The sequence below is a fragment of the Petromyzon marinus genome, chromosome 6, assembly GCF_048934315.1.
Source record: "Petromyzon marinus isolate PM22_M1 ecotype Great Lakes invasive population chromosome 6, UKy_Petmar_22M1.pri1.0, whole genome shotgun sequence".
NCBI classification, from domain to species: Eukaryota; Metazoa; Chordata; class Hyperoartia; order Petromyzontiformes; family Petromyzontidae; genus Petromyzon; species Petromyzon marinus.
The window spans coordinates 15955481-15973003 of record NC_133672.1 but is presented as its reverse complement, the minus strand read 5'-3'; the positions used below and the strand labels follow the sequence as shown (position 1 = coordinate 15973003).

The 17523-nt window shown below is 49.3% G+C and overlaps 1 protein-coding gene across 5 annotated transcripts in view; it reads left to right on the top strand.

The window, feature by feature from the left end:
• The window catches only part of SYNE1 (spectrin repeat containing nuclear envelope protein 1), a 153353-nt gene that overhangs the window by 110700 nt on the left and 25130 nt on the right, over positions 1-17523 (top strand). For all 5 annotated transcript variants that reach the window (XM_076065126.1, XM_076065125.1, XM_076065129.1 and 2 more), the window contains 27 exons: positions 51-260; positions 947-1048; positions 1322-1435; positions 1871-2071; positions 2534-2707; positions 2912-3043; positions 3362-3558; positions 3690-3822; positions 4023-4205; positions 4699-4848; positions 5778-5954; positions 6267-6422; positions 6576-6731; positions 7171-7341; positions 7442-7575; positions 9531-9735; positions 10447-10629; positions 10747-10893; positions 11279-11433; positions 12033-12180; positions 12919-13013; positions 13496-13733; positions 14121-14315; positions 14907-15032; positions 15310-15465; positions 16586-16744; positions 16897-17063. In XM_076065126.1, coding sequence (XP_075921241.1) covers positions 51-260; positions 947-1048; positions 1322-1435; positions 1871-2071; positions 2534-2707; positions 2912-3043; positions 3362-3558; positions 3690-3822; positions 4023-4205; positions 4699-4848; positions 5778-5954; positions 6267-6422; positions 6576-6731; positions 7171-7341; positions 7442-7575; positions 9531-9735; positions 10447-10629; positions 10747-10893; positions 11279-11433; positions 12033-12180; positions 12919-13013; positions 13496-13733; positions 14121-14315; positions 14907-15032; positions 15310-15465; positions 16586-16744; positions 16897-17063 — 4364 coding nt within the window. The remainder of the gene's footprint in view (positions 1-50; positions 261-946; positions 1049-1321; positions 1436-1870; positions 2072-2533; positions 2708-2911; positions 3044-3361; positions 3559-3689; positions 3823-4022; positions 4206-4698; positions 4849-5777; positions 5955-6266; positions 6423-6575; positions 6732-7170; positions 7342-7441; positions 7576-9530; positions 9736-10446; positions 10630-10746; positions 10894-11278; positions 11434-12032; positions 12181-12918; positions 13014-13495; positions 13734-14120; positions 14316-14906; positions 15033-15309; positions 15466-16585; positions 16745-16896; positions 17064-17523) is intronic.

Below are 17523 nucleotides of genomic sequence, written 5' to 3'. Positions count from 1 at the left end.
GAAAAAATCGCACAGGAACATCGTCTATCGTTGACTGTCGCCCCTTCCAGACACTGTACAGGGACGTGGCGCGGATCGCTGAGGAGGTGGACGTGAAGAAGCAGATGTTCCTGAGCGTACTGCCCGCAGAGACCGGAAACGGGGCAGAGATCGGGGCGACCCTGGCCACGCTGCGGGAACGGCTCGGCACGCTCGAGCACATGGTGCAGCAGCGCTCCGACGCGCTGAGGGGGCGCCTCGCAGAGGTCACCGAGTACCAGGTCCGCAAGTGGGGTTCACGGCGTCGGCATTTTTGAACATTTCACATCGTCACGAGCTATACTCAATTCACAGCATCGTCGGTTTTGACGGTCTCTCAAAGCTATTATCATCTCTCGCGGTCCTGCGGTGAAGCAATACACCTGCCGTAGCACTGATTTCGTCGCTCCACTTTCACCCATGGTGGACATCCTCTCGGACGTGTTCGATTCCTTGCTACTCCAACATTTGTCTTGACCACCGGCCATCACCCCTTCTCTTGACATGTCCTGCCAAAACTCACTATTCTTAAGTCTATAATATGCCTCTAACATTCAAGTGTCTTCTCATTCATGTGTTCCTCGTTTTCTCTCTCCATTTAATTCCAGACATATGTCGCTCATGTCTCCCTACTTCTTTCTGCACTCATTAATGTTTGTTCTTTTTTCTTTGGGGGGGGGGGGGCATTGTCCAAGGTTACCAGGTCTTATGCTCTAATTAAAAACGTTCTTCTCGAGGAAAATGTGTATATTGCTTTTCATAATAACATTCAACCTTTCAAAAGCACTCCAATCCACCTTGAGCCGTCTCTTTATTTAATCAAAATTCACGTCCACAACAGATAATAATAATAAATGCAGTGCCACTTCGAGATAAAATGTCTTGCGTACTTCACCTCAAATATCCATGCTTGTCGCCGTGTGTTCAGACGGAGCTGAGTGTACTTCAAGGGCTCCTGTCTGACCATAAGAGCTCCATTCAGCAGAAGCTGGCTGACAGCTTGGAGGATAAAGTTTCTGAGCAACTACAGGTACACAATGCCTTTTATCTGCTTAAAAATTATCACGATTTATACACGCACTTCGACTAGAATTGGGCATTTCACACTACAAACGAAAGCACATTGATAAACAGTACACGTCGTATTGGTAAATGACGTATCCTGGCTGGCGATGCGTGTGGGCACGGTTATGTTTTGGCTGGTGATGACTGCTGGTGTGTGAGGTGATGTGTGCCCCTGCGTCATGTGATGGAATCCTGGTGTGTGTGATGTGCACGTGTACCGTGTGCCCTGTGTGTGCAGGTGCTGGAGGATCTGGAGGCAGGCCTGCGTGCTCTGGAGACGCGTGTGTCGGCGTTGAAGGATCACCATGAGGAGCTCGACCCAGCTGTCCTGCAGGAATCTCACAGGCTGCAGGTGACAGAGCACTAATGTCTTTGAACTGCCAAATCTAAATAATATTGCATTGAAATTCTATATATTTTTTTATATGTAAAAAAAATATATTCAGCGGAAATATATCTTTAGTTAATGAATGGATGCTTATCTTATCGCACTGTTAATTAAGCGGATGTTACATGCAATCGTTATTATGCATGAAGAAAAAAAGTGCGTGGTGTCCGAGTAGACTACAAGAATAAAAACATGTTACGAGTGAACAGCATTTGTCAAACTCTGCTTATTATGGGACATTCATTATCTTACTGTACATCGTTGGCCATTGTCTCTGAAATAGGGGGTTAACTGAGAACTAAAACACCAAAACATGTTTTGTTAAAACACAAAAGCTAATTATGAGACAATGCGTGTGTGTTTGTATGCCTGCTGCTGCTGCTGCTGTTGCCTTGCCAGGACACGTACGAGGAGCTGATGAGACTGCTGGGGGCACGGCGAGCGGAGTTAGGCCATGACCTGGCACTGGAGGCACAACTGGAGCGAGCGTTACGCGACCTCTCGGACATGATCGATATGGGAAACAAGAAGCTGGCGTTTGGCACGCACACCTCGGCCAGCAGCCGGGAGCAAGTCTCCAGTCAGCTACACAAGCACAAGGTAACGGGCCACACTGGCTCCAGTATACTCACACGGCAGGACACGATCAAACTGTTCATATCTTTATTTTACCAGGTAAGGCCCACTGAGCTATGAAGCTCTTTTTCAGAAGCGACCTGGCCATAAATGATAGCTCAACAAAGTGGCTTATCACGTGGAAATCAATAGCAGCCAAATACTCTTCAACGCATGTTTCTAAATGTGGAGGGAAAAACCGGAGGACCCGGACAAAAATCCACGCGACCACGGGGAGAGCACGCATGCTTCAAATATCCAGGCGTCAGAGTCGAGATCGAACCCATGACCTCCTGAATACCAGGCAAGGGAGATAACATCTCACCACCACAGCACCCCTGACCGGGCCCTGCGGGGGGAGCCATCTAATGCACTTGAGCGCACTGTACATTTAACTAATTAAAAACCCCCATGTGCTTGACGTGTGCTTGACGTGCGCACTCGCAGGATTTTTTCCAGAGCCTGGCGGGGCTGCAGCTGAGTGTAGAGGGCCTGGCTGAGAGGGTGTGCCGTGGGAGTCGGCAGCGCCACGCCAAGCTGCGCTCGGGGCTACTGGCGGCGGCCGCCGCTCTGCAGGACAGGGCGCACGAGCGCGGCGTCCAGCTCGAGCGCATCCTGCAGGTGCCCTCCTCGCTGGCGCGCGGCTACGTCACACCTCGCCCCGGCAGGCTCAACCTCGGCCTCGCTTTGCTCTGCAGTCTCCCTCCCCGCTACGCACCTACCATGCGTGCCGTGCCGCTAACCGTCACGCTGGCGTCATGACAATGAAGCGTTTGCCAACGGAGAAGTCGGTGTACAGGTGATCACCGCCTGCCTCCGTTGCAGATGTGGGGCTCTGTGGAGGCGGAGTGCCGCAGCCTGGAGGAAGAACTGCATGCCATGGAGAGTGGCCTCCCCACGAGCGGGACGCACGATGAGACTGAGGAGGCGCTCGCCAACCGTGCTGCCCTCTACAAGGTCACCGCCGCTGCCATGCAGTGACACTGCTACTGCGCTGCTGATACTGTGTCATCGATACTGTTCCACTGACAACATGCCACCAACATCATGCCACTTTACACTGTGCTGCCGACATTGTGCCATTAATGCTACTCTGACTTACCTCCACGTAAAATTAAACCTGTGACTGCATTGGTCTCACGGGCATGGCATATCCTTTGTGACTTTCTGCGTTTCACTGACGTACTCCACGATACCATGAGGTCCCCAAGACCGATGCTAATTGTTTGCTCTACTTGTGCGTGCTTTGCTCTGCGCCGCAATCGTTAACGACAGAAACTCAAGGAGAGCCTTGCGGAGAGGCAACCTCGGCTGCACGCGGTGCTGGAGGACGGGCGGCAGCTGCTGGGCTGGCTGTCGTGCCCCGCGCTCGACTCGCAGCTCACGGAGCTGGGCGAGCGCTGGCTCGGCACCTCGGCGCGCACCGAGCGGGAGCTGCAGCGAGCGGAGGCGCTGCTTCAGCACTCGGCCAGGTCTGCGTTGCCCAAGCTCGCACCCGGTGGCCCGTGGCAGAGATTGACACCTGTTGTTGCGTTGCCTTGCCGGTGTTATGTCATTGCAGGGCATGAGAATTCGCGTTTGATTTCGTATGCTAACTGGTCAGGTTTCAGAAGGAGAGCGCTGAACTCTCCGAGTGGTTCGAGGCCTCGGAGGCAAAAGTGGATATCTGGAGGCAGCACGTTCACAACGAGCCGCAGGACCCAGATGTGACACGCCAGCACCTGTCAGATTTCCTGGTTCGTTGTTTCTCCACACTCTGATATTTTTTCCAGGCAGACTGAACTGTTCCTACGAAGCACTGTAATTATATACACATTGCAAGAATTCAACTGGGAAACTGTATACGAGCCGAGTGACACGCGGCGCACAGCTCTGCGTGATGTTGCAACAACAATGTTCACATCGACGGTAACTGTGCCTGTTATTGCCCCCTCAGACCTTTTCGAAAGAGGTAGACGCCAGGGTGGCTCTGAAAGCGTCGGTCATGAGCACGGGGGGCCAGCTGCAGCGGCTGAAGCGGGCGGATGTCGCTGACGTGCGGACTCGCCTGGCGCAGCTGGACGAGCGCTGGTGCCGCCTGCTGGCACTCGTGCCCCTGTTGCAGGACAAGCTGCAGCAGGTGCGACGGGCACATCGACACGGCTCGCCGGCTGCAGTGGGGGGCACACGGACGGGAATTCGTGATCACAAGGGAGGCCAGGGCCATCAAGCAGAAAAAGGCTGAGATGTGTTTTGTGGCTTTGATGAGAGGAAACTCGAGTTTTACTTCCTCAAACTATAAATATCTCACCAGCAGCGATTAAATACTGCCTAATAACAGAGAGGTGGTGCAATAGGCTAATCTTTAGGCAGTGACTTAGAGTAGAGAGAAAGGATAGAATGTATGTAATTTTAAACAAAAATTATATAAAAACATGGGTTCATTTGAAAACACGGGAAAGGTGAACGAATTGTTCCATTCGGGTTCATTTCCATTTGTTTTTTGTGTGATGCAAAAATGTATCGCTTCTTCATCTCAGTGACATCTTGGTGGCACTGCAGGGAAATATTTCTTCCATGTACGTTGTTGTCGCTGGCCTCTCCATGGCTTGCCCGTGTCCGCTCCCTTCCAGGCACAGATGGAGAGACTTCCGTCCCGAGAGGCGATGACCGAGATGGGAAACTGGATGGAGCTGATGGAGCAGATGGTGAAGGACGATGAGATCAAGATTCAGGATCTGGCGGGAGCCGATGCTATCAAGCGACACCTCCAGAAGTACAGGGTGAGGAGTGGATCTGCAAATAGCACCACATGCATATGCAGATGGAAGTTTTAGAGTCCTGATCTCATCTTTACCGTTGTTTTTGCACGACTAAGCAATGACACTGTTACAGTTTACAATTTTAAACATTGCATGGATAGGCTTGCACCCACTGAAGGAATGTGGAATATCCACGGCCAGAGATGAGTAGTGCCCATCCCGTGTTTAAGCACGGAGACACTCTCACTTCACGGATTCTCGTTTGACTCATTACATGTGTTGAGGTGCAACAGACGACGCAGACGCAGTTCTTTAGTGGGGGAGGAATGCCAAGATTTATTAAGGGCTAATGCCGGGAACTTATAAGGGCTTACGCCTAACAGTTGGCAACTTAGAATCTCCCCAGGGGAAAAGGTACTGGGAGGTCCCTAGCGCCTCCCAGACTATTCGTGCCCTTCCCTCAGCACCGACCGAGAGGTCATCTAACTCGGTCGGCCGGGTGAAGTAGCCCCCCTAGCCTGGTACTAATTCTCCCTACCCCGGTCCCGACTCTCTCAACTCTCTTCGATCCTGGCCCCGCTCGACGACCCCCCCTTACATCACGGGTACCCCCTTATATCCCCGCGTCATGACGTCATCCACTCTCTCTCCCAGAGTGACATCCCGTCATCCACCACTCGTCTACACGTGTTAGAGAAATACTTCTTCTTGGTTCTTTCGGTGAAGTCACGTAATAAAATAATAAAAAAATAAAACAATATTTTTTTATTATTTCCCTTCTACGTGACTTTACCGAAAGAACCAAGAAGATGAATCCCTGCAGTCACGAAAGCTTTAAATCGAAATTTAGAGAAATACTTGCAAATGTACAATTGACATTGCTCTGCCAGTGCGGCAGTGCTTAGTAGCGATGCGCTTTGTTCGCGGTGGATGCTGCTGTTCCATCGCAGGGCTACAAAGTGGAGCTGGGCAGCAAGCAGCTGGTGATCGACTTCGTGAACCAGTCGATGCAGCACGTGAGCGGCCAGGACGTGGAAAGCAAGCGTAGTGACAAGACCGACTTTGCCGAGCGACTGGGAACCATGAACCAACGCTGGCAGCTCCTGCAGGCCACGGTCACCAACAAGGCAAGAGTCTGCGTGAAGCCTCAGGACTCCACACACCTCCAACTGCAGCCTCGTGAATGATCCAGTCACAATTTGGGATCGCGGTTCATTTTGATAATCGACTGTCTTACGTCTCATTTTTATTGTCCGATGTGAATTATTTTTACATTTGCTTTGTCGATGAGGCGAATATCGATTCATCGATGAAGCGAATATCGATTCATCGATTGCATAATAATCCTTCCACATAACCTGTGTAAGTAGAAATTAAATCTGCACCGTTACCTTCTTCTCTGACCGTTTCAGTAGATAATTCATGTTTGGGGTTGACAGGTCCAGGAGCTGGAGGCTGTCCTGGATGGCTGGGCTGAGCACGAGAGCAGTGTGCAGTCGCTGCGCTGCTGGCTGCAAGAGCAGAGCACACGGCTGCAGGGCTTCCAGCGTGCCGGCGACCAGGCGTCTGTCCGCACGGCGCTCAAGGAGTGCCAGGTCAGTTTTCTTCGTTTTGCCGGTACGCATGTATGTTTGACGTCTTTCACGCCGTACGAAGTCAAACGGCGTTCCAGTGGTGCCTCTCTCGCCGAGCTAACCCCGTTGCTACGTGGTCCTTATACGAGCACTCTTCTGATTCCCTGGCCTCAGGACATGGAAGAGCAGCTGCGGGTGAAAGAGAAGGAGGTGGAGAAGGTTGAGCACTATGGGCTCTCTCTGGGGCAGGGCCGAAGCCCTGCGGTGTCCGAAGCTGTCATGTCCACCCTGAAGGACCTCAATCAGCTCTGGGCCAGTGTGGACCATCAGGTCACATAAATGCATTCCTCACAATGTTATTATATAACAGTGTCATTAGAGGCTTTGATTGGATTTTTACATTGTTATAACCTTATTGGTTTAACTATGCTACAGATAAGAGAAAGCGTGTATGATGGTAACCATTCACACTTGCAATGAGTTGATGAAATGTCATGGTTTGGGGTGATTGATTTGATTTAATAATCGTTCTCTTGCTTTAATTTATACTGTCTAATTTGGATCATTGTGCATTAGTTTTTTTTCTCAGATGTATTTCCTTATTCACTCCCTAAGCCTAGGTTTATCAACTGCATAGTATCTGCTCATTATTTGTATAAATAATCGCTTTGTACACACGCTCTTCAAAAGACGACGCATTGTTACATACGTAGTGTCTGAGCGGAGGGTGCTGTGGACATGCACCGAGTGGAGCGGGTTTTTGCTGCAGGTGGGACAGCTGAAGATCGGGCTACAGGCCGCACTGGAGCAGTGGCGGCTCTACAGAGAAGCCCTGGAGGACGTGAACGGGAGGATGATGGAGAACAGCTACAAGCTGGCACGGTACCAGGCCCTGTCAGGCTCCCTGGAGGCCACCGTGTGTCAGGAAGGGAACCTCAAGGTGCGTGTCTCTCCCGCTGCACCTCAGTACAGAAGCGATGCCGTCGTGCCGCCGAATTCGTGGTACGACTGTGACAGCCGCGCTCGGTGTGGCCCCGCAGACCTTGCAGGAAGAGGTGGAGAAGTACGGAGGGTGCATCGGCAGATTCAGCGCTGCCACGGAGCAGCTCACGAAGGGGTTCCACCCGGCGAGCAACGAGAGCCTTAAAACGACTCATCGAGATGTCACGGAGAGGTGAGGCTCAACGCAGCACCAGCAAACTGCAATATTAAATATATTTATAGATGGGTAGTGGAGTACGAAGGTGTGTTGTGGAAACTGCGCGATTGCATGATCACACGGACAGTGTGGGGTTATTTGGGGTCGGCCTATGGAGAAGGCATAAACATCGTGGGTCGTCTTAGGACAGCCAGGTGCAAAGGCTGAAATGATGAGGTAACGGTTGGGCCAATTAAGCCAGAAGATCAACAACGGCGGTGATTGGTTGGTACTGTTGCTGGGGCTGGAGAGGCGTCGAGAAGTCTGGCGAGAAACAGGTGCGATGGTCACGCGGAGCGTCGGTTGAGATGCGGGTTAATTAATTGGGGGTGTAATGAGAGCGGGTATAAGAGCGGGAGTCGGAGTCAACTGGGGGGGTTGTTGAGAGGTGGTTGAATGGTGAAGAGCTTGGAGATGGGTTGAAGTTGAAGACGCTGTGTGCGGAGGAGCTGAGGAGAATAGCCAGCAGTGGAGAGAGCAAAGCGGAGCTGAGAAGAGACAGCAGAGTTAACAGAGTTATAGTGAACGAGATAGCTAGCAGTGGAGTGAGCGTAGCGATAGCGTAGCTAAAGTCGCTGTGTGCGAAGTCGCTGTGTGCGAAGACGCTGTGTGCGGATGAGCTGAGGAGAATAGCCAGCAGTGGAGAGAGCGTAGCGATAGCGGAGCTGAAGACACTGTGTGCGGAGTTGCTGAATGGGGACTCGCTGTGTGGTGAAGACGCTGTGTGCGGAGAAGTGAAGTGAATAGTGGGGGAGACAAAGGTGGTGAGCGAGACGGGCGGAGCACGGCGAGCGGGCCGTGGTGACCAGGATACTGTGGAGTGTGGAGGACATGTTGAATGATGTAAATAAAGCGGTGTTTGAAGAAAGACAGAAGTTGTCCGCGTAAAGTCAAACACTACAGATGTAATAACCAGATAATAAGAATGACAGTCATACCGCGTATATCGTTTCAAAGACCACCCCAAGAAAGCTTACGATGCACAATTACAAAAAAAAATCATCATTAAAGTACTGTGTTATTGGTAATATTACCCTAGGAAATGACATTACAAATTTCGTCCACGTGCTTTCCTCTTTCGTCCGATTTCATCCAAAACCTTCCATGACGTTGGCGCCACGTGTCATCTTTTTCGTTCAGTCTTTGAATAGAAGTCATTCAGTGAGCATCTCTTATATTTGTGTTTATTCATATATTATTCATACTGTACTTATTTCTGTGATTATACTGTAAACAATTCATAGTTATTTTTGTGATAACAGTATAATACTACAGTCTTGATTTGAAGCTTTCGTGACTGCAGGAATCCATACTCTTTGGTTCTTTCGGTAAAGTCACGCAGGTAGAAATAAAATCAAATAAAACAAATGCATGACTTTACCGAAAAAACCAAAGAGTAAATACTACAGTGTTTACTTACGCAAGAATACAAATATTTCAAGGTATCATTTTGTATATTTAGTTTCGTCTATTTATTTAGTGTTTATTCATCCTTATGTTTATTTTTCTTTTATTTCTGTTTCATTAGGTTTCGCACGCACGTGTTATAGAGTTACTGTAGTTATTTGCATGTACGTTTTTCGCCGGCCAAAATAAATTTGCAAGCTAAATAAAGGCTCTGCTTTAACATTCGTCCATTTTTGACATTCGTCCATGCTCTGGTCCCTAACCAGACGAAAGTGCATGGTATTCCTGTAATCCCCACTCGCAGTCCCCACTCGGTGGGGCAGCGAGCCCAAACTCCTCCTTCCTCTAAATTCAGGAGCACAGCGTTCGGAACCTATGTCCGCGGAGTTTCTGTACCCCCCATGTTGCGGTTCATGCTTTGTACTAGGCTCCTACTGAAATAAAAAAAAACGACCCACTCTGTTCAAGTAAACGGACAGAGAACCGCTCAGATGTTCTGCCATTAACTGTTACATCCCGCACAGGTGGAGCGCCTTCCAGCGGGAGCTGGTGGAGGCTCTGGCCTCGTGCAGGGCCCTGCTATCCGTGTGGAGCACCTACCGCGACCGGCACGCCGGCTTGGAGGAGGAGCTCCAGCGGCACGAGGAGCGTAGCGCTGAGCTTCTCAAGACCACCTCCGCCAAGGACAGCGTCGACGGGGATGTGGCACTGCCACTGCTCGAATGCCAGGTGGGCAAAGCGGCGAGCGGATCGTGATTCGTGCCATGAATTTCTGGCTCATTTTCTACTAGTTAAAAACCAAAGGCCCGATTCATTTGGATTATTGTTTTCACACTTTTGTGAAACTTCACCGTTAGGTGGGAAATTCCAACAAAAGCAATTTCACTTTCTGAAAAAAAGCCCCGCATGTAATAAGTAGGCAAAGAGTGCCATTGGAAATCGGGGGCCATACGTGTTGATGTTTTGCGTGCTAGCCTAAGCGATAGGCCGAGCTGATCAATCAGGCAATGTCCATCTTGCACACGAACGCACGCACACGCACACGCGTACTCTGCCGTAATCCCTGACTAACCCCACGTACTTTATGCCGTAACTGCAATTTCATAAAAGACTAGTCGTCAAATGGTGTTGTGTTTTCATATCGAATTCGCTGCACAGGAATTGCAAAATGCAGAACGGAACCAATTCCATACAAATACGTACCTCATTCTGACAAATCTCGGCGCAATAACGGCCGAAAGAGCCACATGAATTGTACCCCAAGACAGATGGTAACAAAATAATATTTCCTTTGATCTGTGTCACGTATTTTAATTGGTTTGTAACTCCAGGACCCCCTTGCAGAGTTGAGCCGGTTTCATGTTTTGGTAATTTTTTGTTGATTTACGTCATTTTCTGTCAGGTGGTTATTGCGAGATGTTGACATTTGTGTCCTGTCAGGCCCTGCAGAGTGAAGTGGAGAAGCTCCATGGGCCCCTGGTGGAGCTGTCACAGCTCGGGGAGCAGCTGAGGGCACGGCTCGATGAGAAGGTGGCCGCTCGGATCAAGGGAGAACTTGCAGCAATCACTCTCCGGCTAGAGAACCTGCAGCAGGCACTGACACGCCAACAAGGCAGCCTACAGGTGCGTTCATCAATCCACCTACTCAACCATCATTGAAAATGACCACATTCTCGTTTTGCCTGCTTTGAGAAAATAAAGATTTTGATGGAATATACCTGCGTGTCCTGCTATGCTCAGGGTGGGCTGGAGGAAAACAACAGGTTCTTCCAGAGTCTGGAGTCACTTGAAGGATGGGCCAAGGAGTCAGAGGAGGTCCTCAAGCCCAACGATCCGAACAGCACGGCCACACAGCAAGCCATTCAGGACAGGATGCAGCAGCTCAAGGTAATGATTGTGCTGAGGGATTTAAAGATAGATCAAGTCATCTATTAAAATTGATCCTTACGCTCACGATGCATAACATGAAAATACCGTGCATGAAAGTTCATGATTTCCTTTCTTATATATTGAGTACAATTGGGTCATGTGATCTCCACAGCCACTACAGTTGATATTTTCATCACATCAAATAATTGATTATTGAATTGGATCGTGAACCCGAATTGTGATAGTCCATTGAACGGTGAGAGTGGCTGCTCGTTACATGCTTAGATACCCCGGCCAAGTCATCAGCTTCCCAGTAAGAGATCTTTCCCCGTTGCGCTGTATTTTAACGCATTGCCTTTATCGGATTAGACACACGTCGACGGGTGATGTGTCTGCAATTCAGGAGCAGATGCTGAAATTTGGGGGCTTTGTGCCGGAGCTGGACCGGCTCAATGAGTTGGGCTACCGGCTTCCCCTGGACAACCAGAGCATACGGCGCTTGCAGCTTCTCAACCGCCGCTGGACACTGCTGTCGGCTCAGACCTGCGAGAGGTTCAGGTGTGCCCTGCTTCCCACTGCATTCCGTGGCCTCTGCGCTCGGTTAATTCCAGAAAAACCTGTAGCCAGTGAACGGATGTCGGTGGTGGTCTATACGTTTTCCTCGTCGTCAGCAGTGATAAAAAAAAAATGTTTGGTTGAAGGCCTCACCAGGCTGCCACCGTCTCTCACGGTTTTTGTGGTGTAGCAGTGAATTGTACGCTTGATGATATAAATTGTTGATGACTCATGTGTCATGATACATCTTAATCTCATGGAAGAAATTAGGCAGTGTAACTATGCAGTGATTGGGAGTTATTCATACACTCACAATGCATGCATCGATTTGATGTGTGTCACAATTGATGATTCATAATGTAAAGAAATGCGAAGGGATGACAAAGAACGATAGAAATTGGTTAAAAAAAGAAAAACGAGATAGAAAAGATGTTGATGGAAAAAAAGCGAATCGTGAATCGAGTCGCAATTCTGAAATGGAGCGTTGAACCATCACATATCTAACAGAAATGCAGTCGTAATTTAAGACGATTTCTTTTTTCTGGAGAACATTACTGATATTTACTCGCCATGTCGACGCCTTCCTGCGCTGCGCTTTGCAGCAAGCTGCAGGCGTTTCTCTTGCAGCGCCAGAGCTTCCTGGAGAAGTGCGAGAGTTGGCTGGAGTTCCTGGAGCACACGGAGGGCGCACTCGCCACAGAAATCGCTGGCAGCCACGATGCCCTCCTGGCACAGCAGCGTTCCCACGAGGCAAGCCTCTGAACCCGGCGCTTGCCATTGCCCATGGCGCACTGCCCCTGCAGTAATGCCCACCGGGGGGCTGTGGCCAAGCTTGGAATTATTTAAGCCCCGCCTACTCCCCCGCCCTGACCCCTACCCCTCACACTTTGATGAATTGTCCCAATTCGGCGTCCTGATTCAATTCAAGACTACACCCGTGTGTAAAAAATTGTGATTGGATACAGGCGTCGTGTTAAACAAGTACATGCAAGACATATGAATTAAAACAAAATTGGAATCTCAACACACACATCATGGGTCAGTCAAGTGAAATTGGTAAGCTGCTCTCTCAAGGTACTTTGGGGAGTTTTTGGCTTCCAACAAAGGGGGTGCTATAATCAAGTTTCAATCTCCCCCCTCCCTTTATAAGATTCTCTAGTGGCTGATTAGGTCGGATTCAAGTGTTTTATCTCTAAAAAGAAGGGTGTTACGTGGTGGTGGGGGGGTTGTAAATGTATAGTAAAGATGTGCTTTATCCCATTCGGTCAACGTTCTAAGAAGACGCTCCGCCACTGTGTATGCATCATTGATGTAGACTGTGTGGAGACGACCCACTTGGCTATTTCATTGTCGTGCTGAGTCAAAAGGCCCTTTTGAGCCATGATCTACGGAATGTTAGTTTTTCTGAGGAGAAGAGTGGCTATGTCAGCTCTAAGTTTGTTGAGATGCGGTGTGGTGTTGTTTTCCTGGGGCTGGACACTTGAGCAGCTCTTCCAGGCGGAGATGTTCAGCCGCCAGCAAATCCTTCACTCTATCATTGTGGACGGACACAGTCTCCTGGACCAAGGCGAGGTGGAGGATAGGTAAGAGCACGGTTCGTCACTGCTCTCTCTCTCTGTGCAACGCATGGCAAAAGATTACAGTTATGAGTTGAATTCATAGAGTGGCTAAATGTGACCACATCTCAAGATGCTGTACAAAATCGAGCACACACGTACGTCAAAAAATAAAGGGGATAAAGGAGCATTTATCTTTTTTAGAGGAGGCAGTGAGGGGCTAGAAGGCTATAGGACTGGCAATGGAGATGATGCTATGGTAACGGTGTGGTTGAAGACAGTTCAAGAGGCAGCCGGAGAAAGAGATGGTCTTGAGCAGAGGCAGGGTGAGGCAATCCGCAGTGCATCGAAGATCCTGAAAGGGGTGCATGGTGCACTTGTCGAGATTGGCACCGCTCTGCCCTCGGTGCACACGGCAAATTATTTCTCACGCACTTACCTTCCGCTGCAACGCACTCACGCTTGTAAATGTGCTCATGCAACTCAAATCCGCACACGTGTGCACGCAGGGATGAGTTTAACCTGAAGCTGACGCTGCTGAGCGACCAGTGGCAGGGCGTGGTGCGGCGGGCGCAGCAACGAAAAGGCATCATCGACGGGCTGCTGGCGCAGTGGCAGCGCTACCAGGAGCTCGCTGCCAAACTGCGTGCGAGGCTCGAGCAATGGGCCGACCTCGCCAGGCCGCAGCCTCTCCCGCCGAGGTCGCTCAGCCTGCAGCAGGCCCGCGCACTCCTTGATGACCTCCAGGCAAGCTCACGCACACAAGCTAATGGAAGGAAGGCTCTCCACTGCAAGAAGACGGAGTGATGAGATCCGCTCGTGCACAAGAGCTAGATGGATCATGAGACATGGTGACGGATTGGAGAGACCTTAATCTAGCAGCGGATAGATGATCCCTGATTATGATTCTATGAAAATGAAAATATATATAAATGTAAGCCTATTATATGATTTTAGCATCAGCGTTGTTAATTAAGAGCATTCTCTATGTCCGTCACTACGTGGCTCAAGCAATGTTACAGTATCTGTTTAGCCACACCCTTCACATTTTATCACTTGATTTAAGCCCCACATTGGACAGAAGCCTCGCTGATGAAGCCTGTGCATCGCGCTGTGTCTTCCCGCGGCCTGCAGATGCGTGAGAAGGCCTTCCTGAGGCAGCAAGGTAACTACATCGTGAGCGTGGAGGCGGGCAAGCAGCTGTTGCTGTCGGCCGACGCGTCCACGGAGGAGGAGCTGCAGGCTGAGCTCACGGGATTCCAGCAGAGCTGGAAGGCGGCCGGGAAACATCTGGAGCAGCGGCGCCGCCAGGTCGCCACACTTCTGCAGGTGGGTGCCGTCTGAGCGCGGCGCGCTGGCGGAGAGGGGGCCGTCCAGCGGGCCGTTCCTGCAGGCGTGCTGGTGTCAGCCTGGCTCGCCGTTGCATTATAAATACAAGGGTGTGACAACATGGCTGACCTTCTGGATCACGTGACAGTGCAGATCATTTCAAGGAAAAGTGGTCAATTAAGATAAGTGTTACGTCTGAGAGAGTTCACCAACATTTTTTTCATGGGATTGGTGGTGCGTTTTGCATGTCGGTTTATTTTCCATAATACAGGTTTTTTTTTGGGGTTAGATCGCGTAAATGTAAATGCGTCGTTACACCTACCACCCCCCGACACAGCCAATTAGTAAGGTTTGTTACGTAAACAAAACGTGCCAATTTGTTACTAGTACAGCACAGCGGTGTGTTGGAGAGCAAATCCACATGACTAATTTGGCTGTGTCGGGTGGTGGTGGGTTTAACGACACATTTATATTTACACGATCTAAACCAAAAAACCTGTATTGTGGATGATGTAGGTTGCGAAAGCCTACGTGATAAATCGGTTTATGTTGTATGGTATTTTTTATTGTGCTCTTACGACTCTGTTACAGGAGTGGGAGAGTTGTGAGAAAGAAATGGCTGAGTCACTGGAGAAGCTGAGAGGCTTGAAAATCAAACTTTCAAAACCTCTGCCAGAGCACCATGATGACCTCAAATCTGAGAATGTCAGCTGCAAGGTGAGCACGGTCATAGGCCATGGCATTGTAGCAACAAACCCAGGTTGAGACAGATATCTCAATAAACATATCCTTTATTTGATGTGCCACACCACATGCCCATTCAATCATAGGAAACGGTTTCTGTCTTCCATTGTAGTTCTACTTGTTTTTTTTTTAAATAAGTAAATGCTCCTAGGAAGAAACATGCTCATTAACTCGGTATGAAACCTGGCCTCACGCTCCCGAGGGAAGCCAAGGTTTAAGTTGCCCAACGTGCACTTGATGGTGCCCCCAGGAACTGGAAAGCAGCGTGGAGGAGTGGGCGGCCGAGCTAGCCCAGCTGACCGCCATGAGGGACGCCCTGGCCCGGCACTTTGGGGTGGACGACATCTCAGGGCTGCAGGAGCGCATGGAGCTGCTTCAACGCCAGTGGGAGGAGCTCGGCCAGCAGGTGGGCCCCTTAAAAAGATCACCTAAAATTAACCCACCCATGGATATCAGGGCATCCTCCCGGTCAGTAAGATTGAGGACACGCCTCGTTTGCATGAATATAAGTACACTACTCCTATCCAAGACTGTGTGAGGACCACGTCTATCTGGGTCTGCAATAATATCGTACTACTTGTGAATGTAAAGTATATATGCTTGTAGGAATACCCCATACCCGTGTCTATGGGATGAGATGCCTACCTCAAATCATCTCCGCTCAACGCGTACTTTTCGTAGTCAACGTTATGAATCATCATTGATGTTTGCAGTTAGGCCAGGTAATGATCTGACAAAACGTCATGCTTATCGCAAGTATAGTAATGTACACAATAAATAGTAATTAGTGGAGTGTTAAAACGCTTAGGCACTACGTGACAGTTTGTCTGAACGTGTCGGGTTAATGAAGCACGTCGCCACACATATTTGGTCAGGATCACATTACTATCCACAAACACAATCAAACGCCCTCTCTATTTGTGAAAAAAAGATCACCGACCTAATCATGATGATAAGAACACCTTCCAACGTATAAGGTAACATAATACCCGGTTTTACTATGAAAATAAATACTAGCCTTAAGCATATACCCTGCTTTGCAATTAATACTTCTGAGCTAAAGTAAGTTACAAGTATTTAAAAACTATTGATGTGTATGTGGTGTGTTCTATGTGTGTCTATGTATACCATGAGGAGTGGTTGTGCAACAGTTGGTGCGCTGCACTACGAACCCGGCAACCCAAGTTCGATTCCCACTCACGGCCAACACCAATAACGATTATCTTAATCGGTCCAGGGTTTCCCCTAGGTCGACTCAGCCTTAAATTAATTCCTGGTGCGATGTGTAAACATCTCTACTAGGGAGACAAAGGCGGCCGGGCGTGGTGCTGGCCACCCACCCCCTTTTGTGCCGTGCCGGCCTTCATAGGTGCTCGTGAACAGCACTTGCCCCAACAGTCTGTTAAGGCTATACGGGGGATATTTGTCTTTGTATCATTTTGCATATGCTGCTATAGCTTTGGCCTCCTAGAACACGTGAGTCACTTTGAGCTGGAGATAATAATATTTTATGATTGTCGATTCAGGTGTCACTACGCAAGCAGATGATAACTGAGAGGCTGAACAAGTGGTCCCTGTTCAATGAGAAGTACAAGAAGCTGTGCGAGTGGCTCGGGCAGATGGAGAGCAAGGTGACACACAACGGAGACGTGAGCATTGAGGAGATGCTTGAAAAACTTCAAAAGGTGTGTATATATATAAAAAACTACACCTTTGCACAATCCGAAGCTCTTGCTTTTCTTAAAATCAATGATTGCACTGCTTTGTGTCAAAGAAGACGACTGCTCGAGTACCGTCACAGCCTCTTCTGCCCTTTGTGCTGCTGCGTATCACCCAGGAATACCAGCAGGAGATGAACGCGGGCGCCCAGCACCACGTGCATCTGGACGAGATGGGACGGCTCCTTATGGGCGCCAGCAGCGAAAGCACAGCCTCAGAGATTGAGTACAAGCTGAGCAAGGTGGCTGACGGCTGGCGACACCTGCAGGACCTCCTCACGGCCAGGTGTGTGGACCCAGGACTAATCCTCTTCAGTGGCACATGGTCAGGGGGTAAATAGATTTATAAATAAGCGGACTGCGGGGGTAGGTGGATGGGGGGGGGGGACAGTGGTGCCTAATCATGAATCCAATTAAACTCGCCAACCTCTTCATAAACTATGCATTTTAACAGGAATGTAATATGAGAGTGGCATATTGGAAAATTGAGAGAAAAGACCATTACCGATATTGTAATTAACATGCATGTATATATGTTATCGGCAAGGGTTAATGAAGAATGTGTATTTGAGCGAGTATCAGGGCCTCTGGCTCACTGACTGCCAGCTTTATTGATTTTCTTCGCATAGCCTACACTTCAACCTGAGGCTTCCACAAAAGACCCGTGGATATTTTATAATGATGTTACTATAAAATGAGGGCAAGATATGGAAAACTTAGGAATAAAAAAATATATTTTACATGTA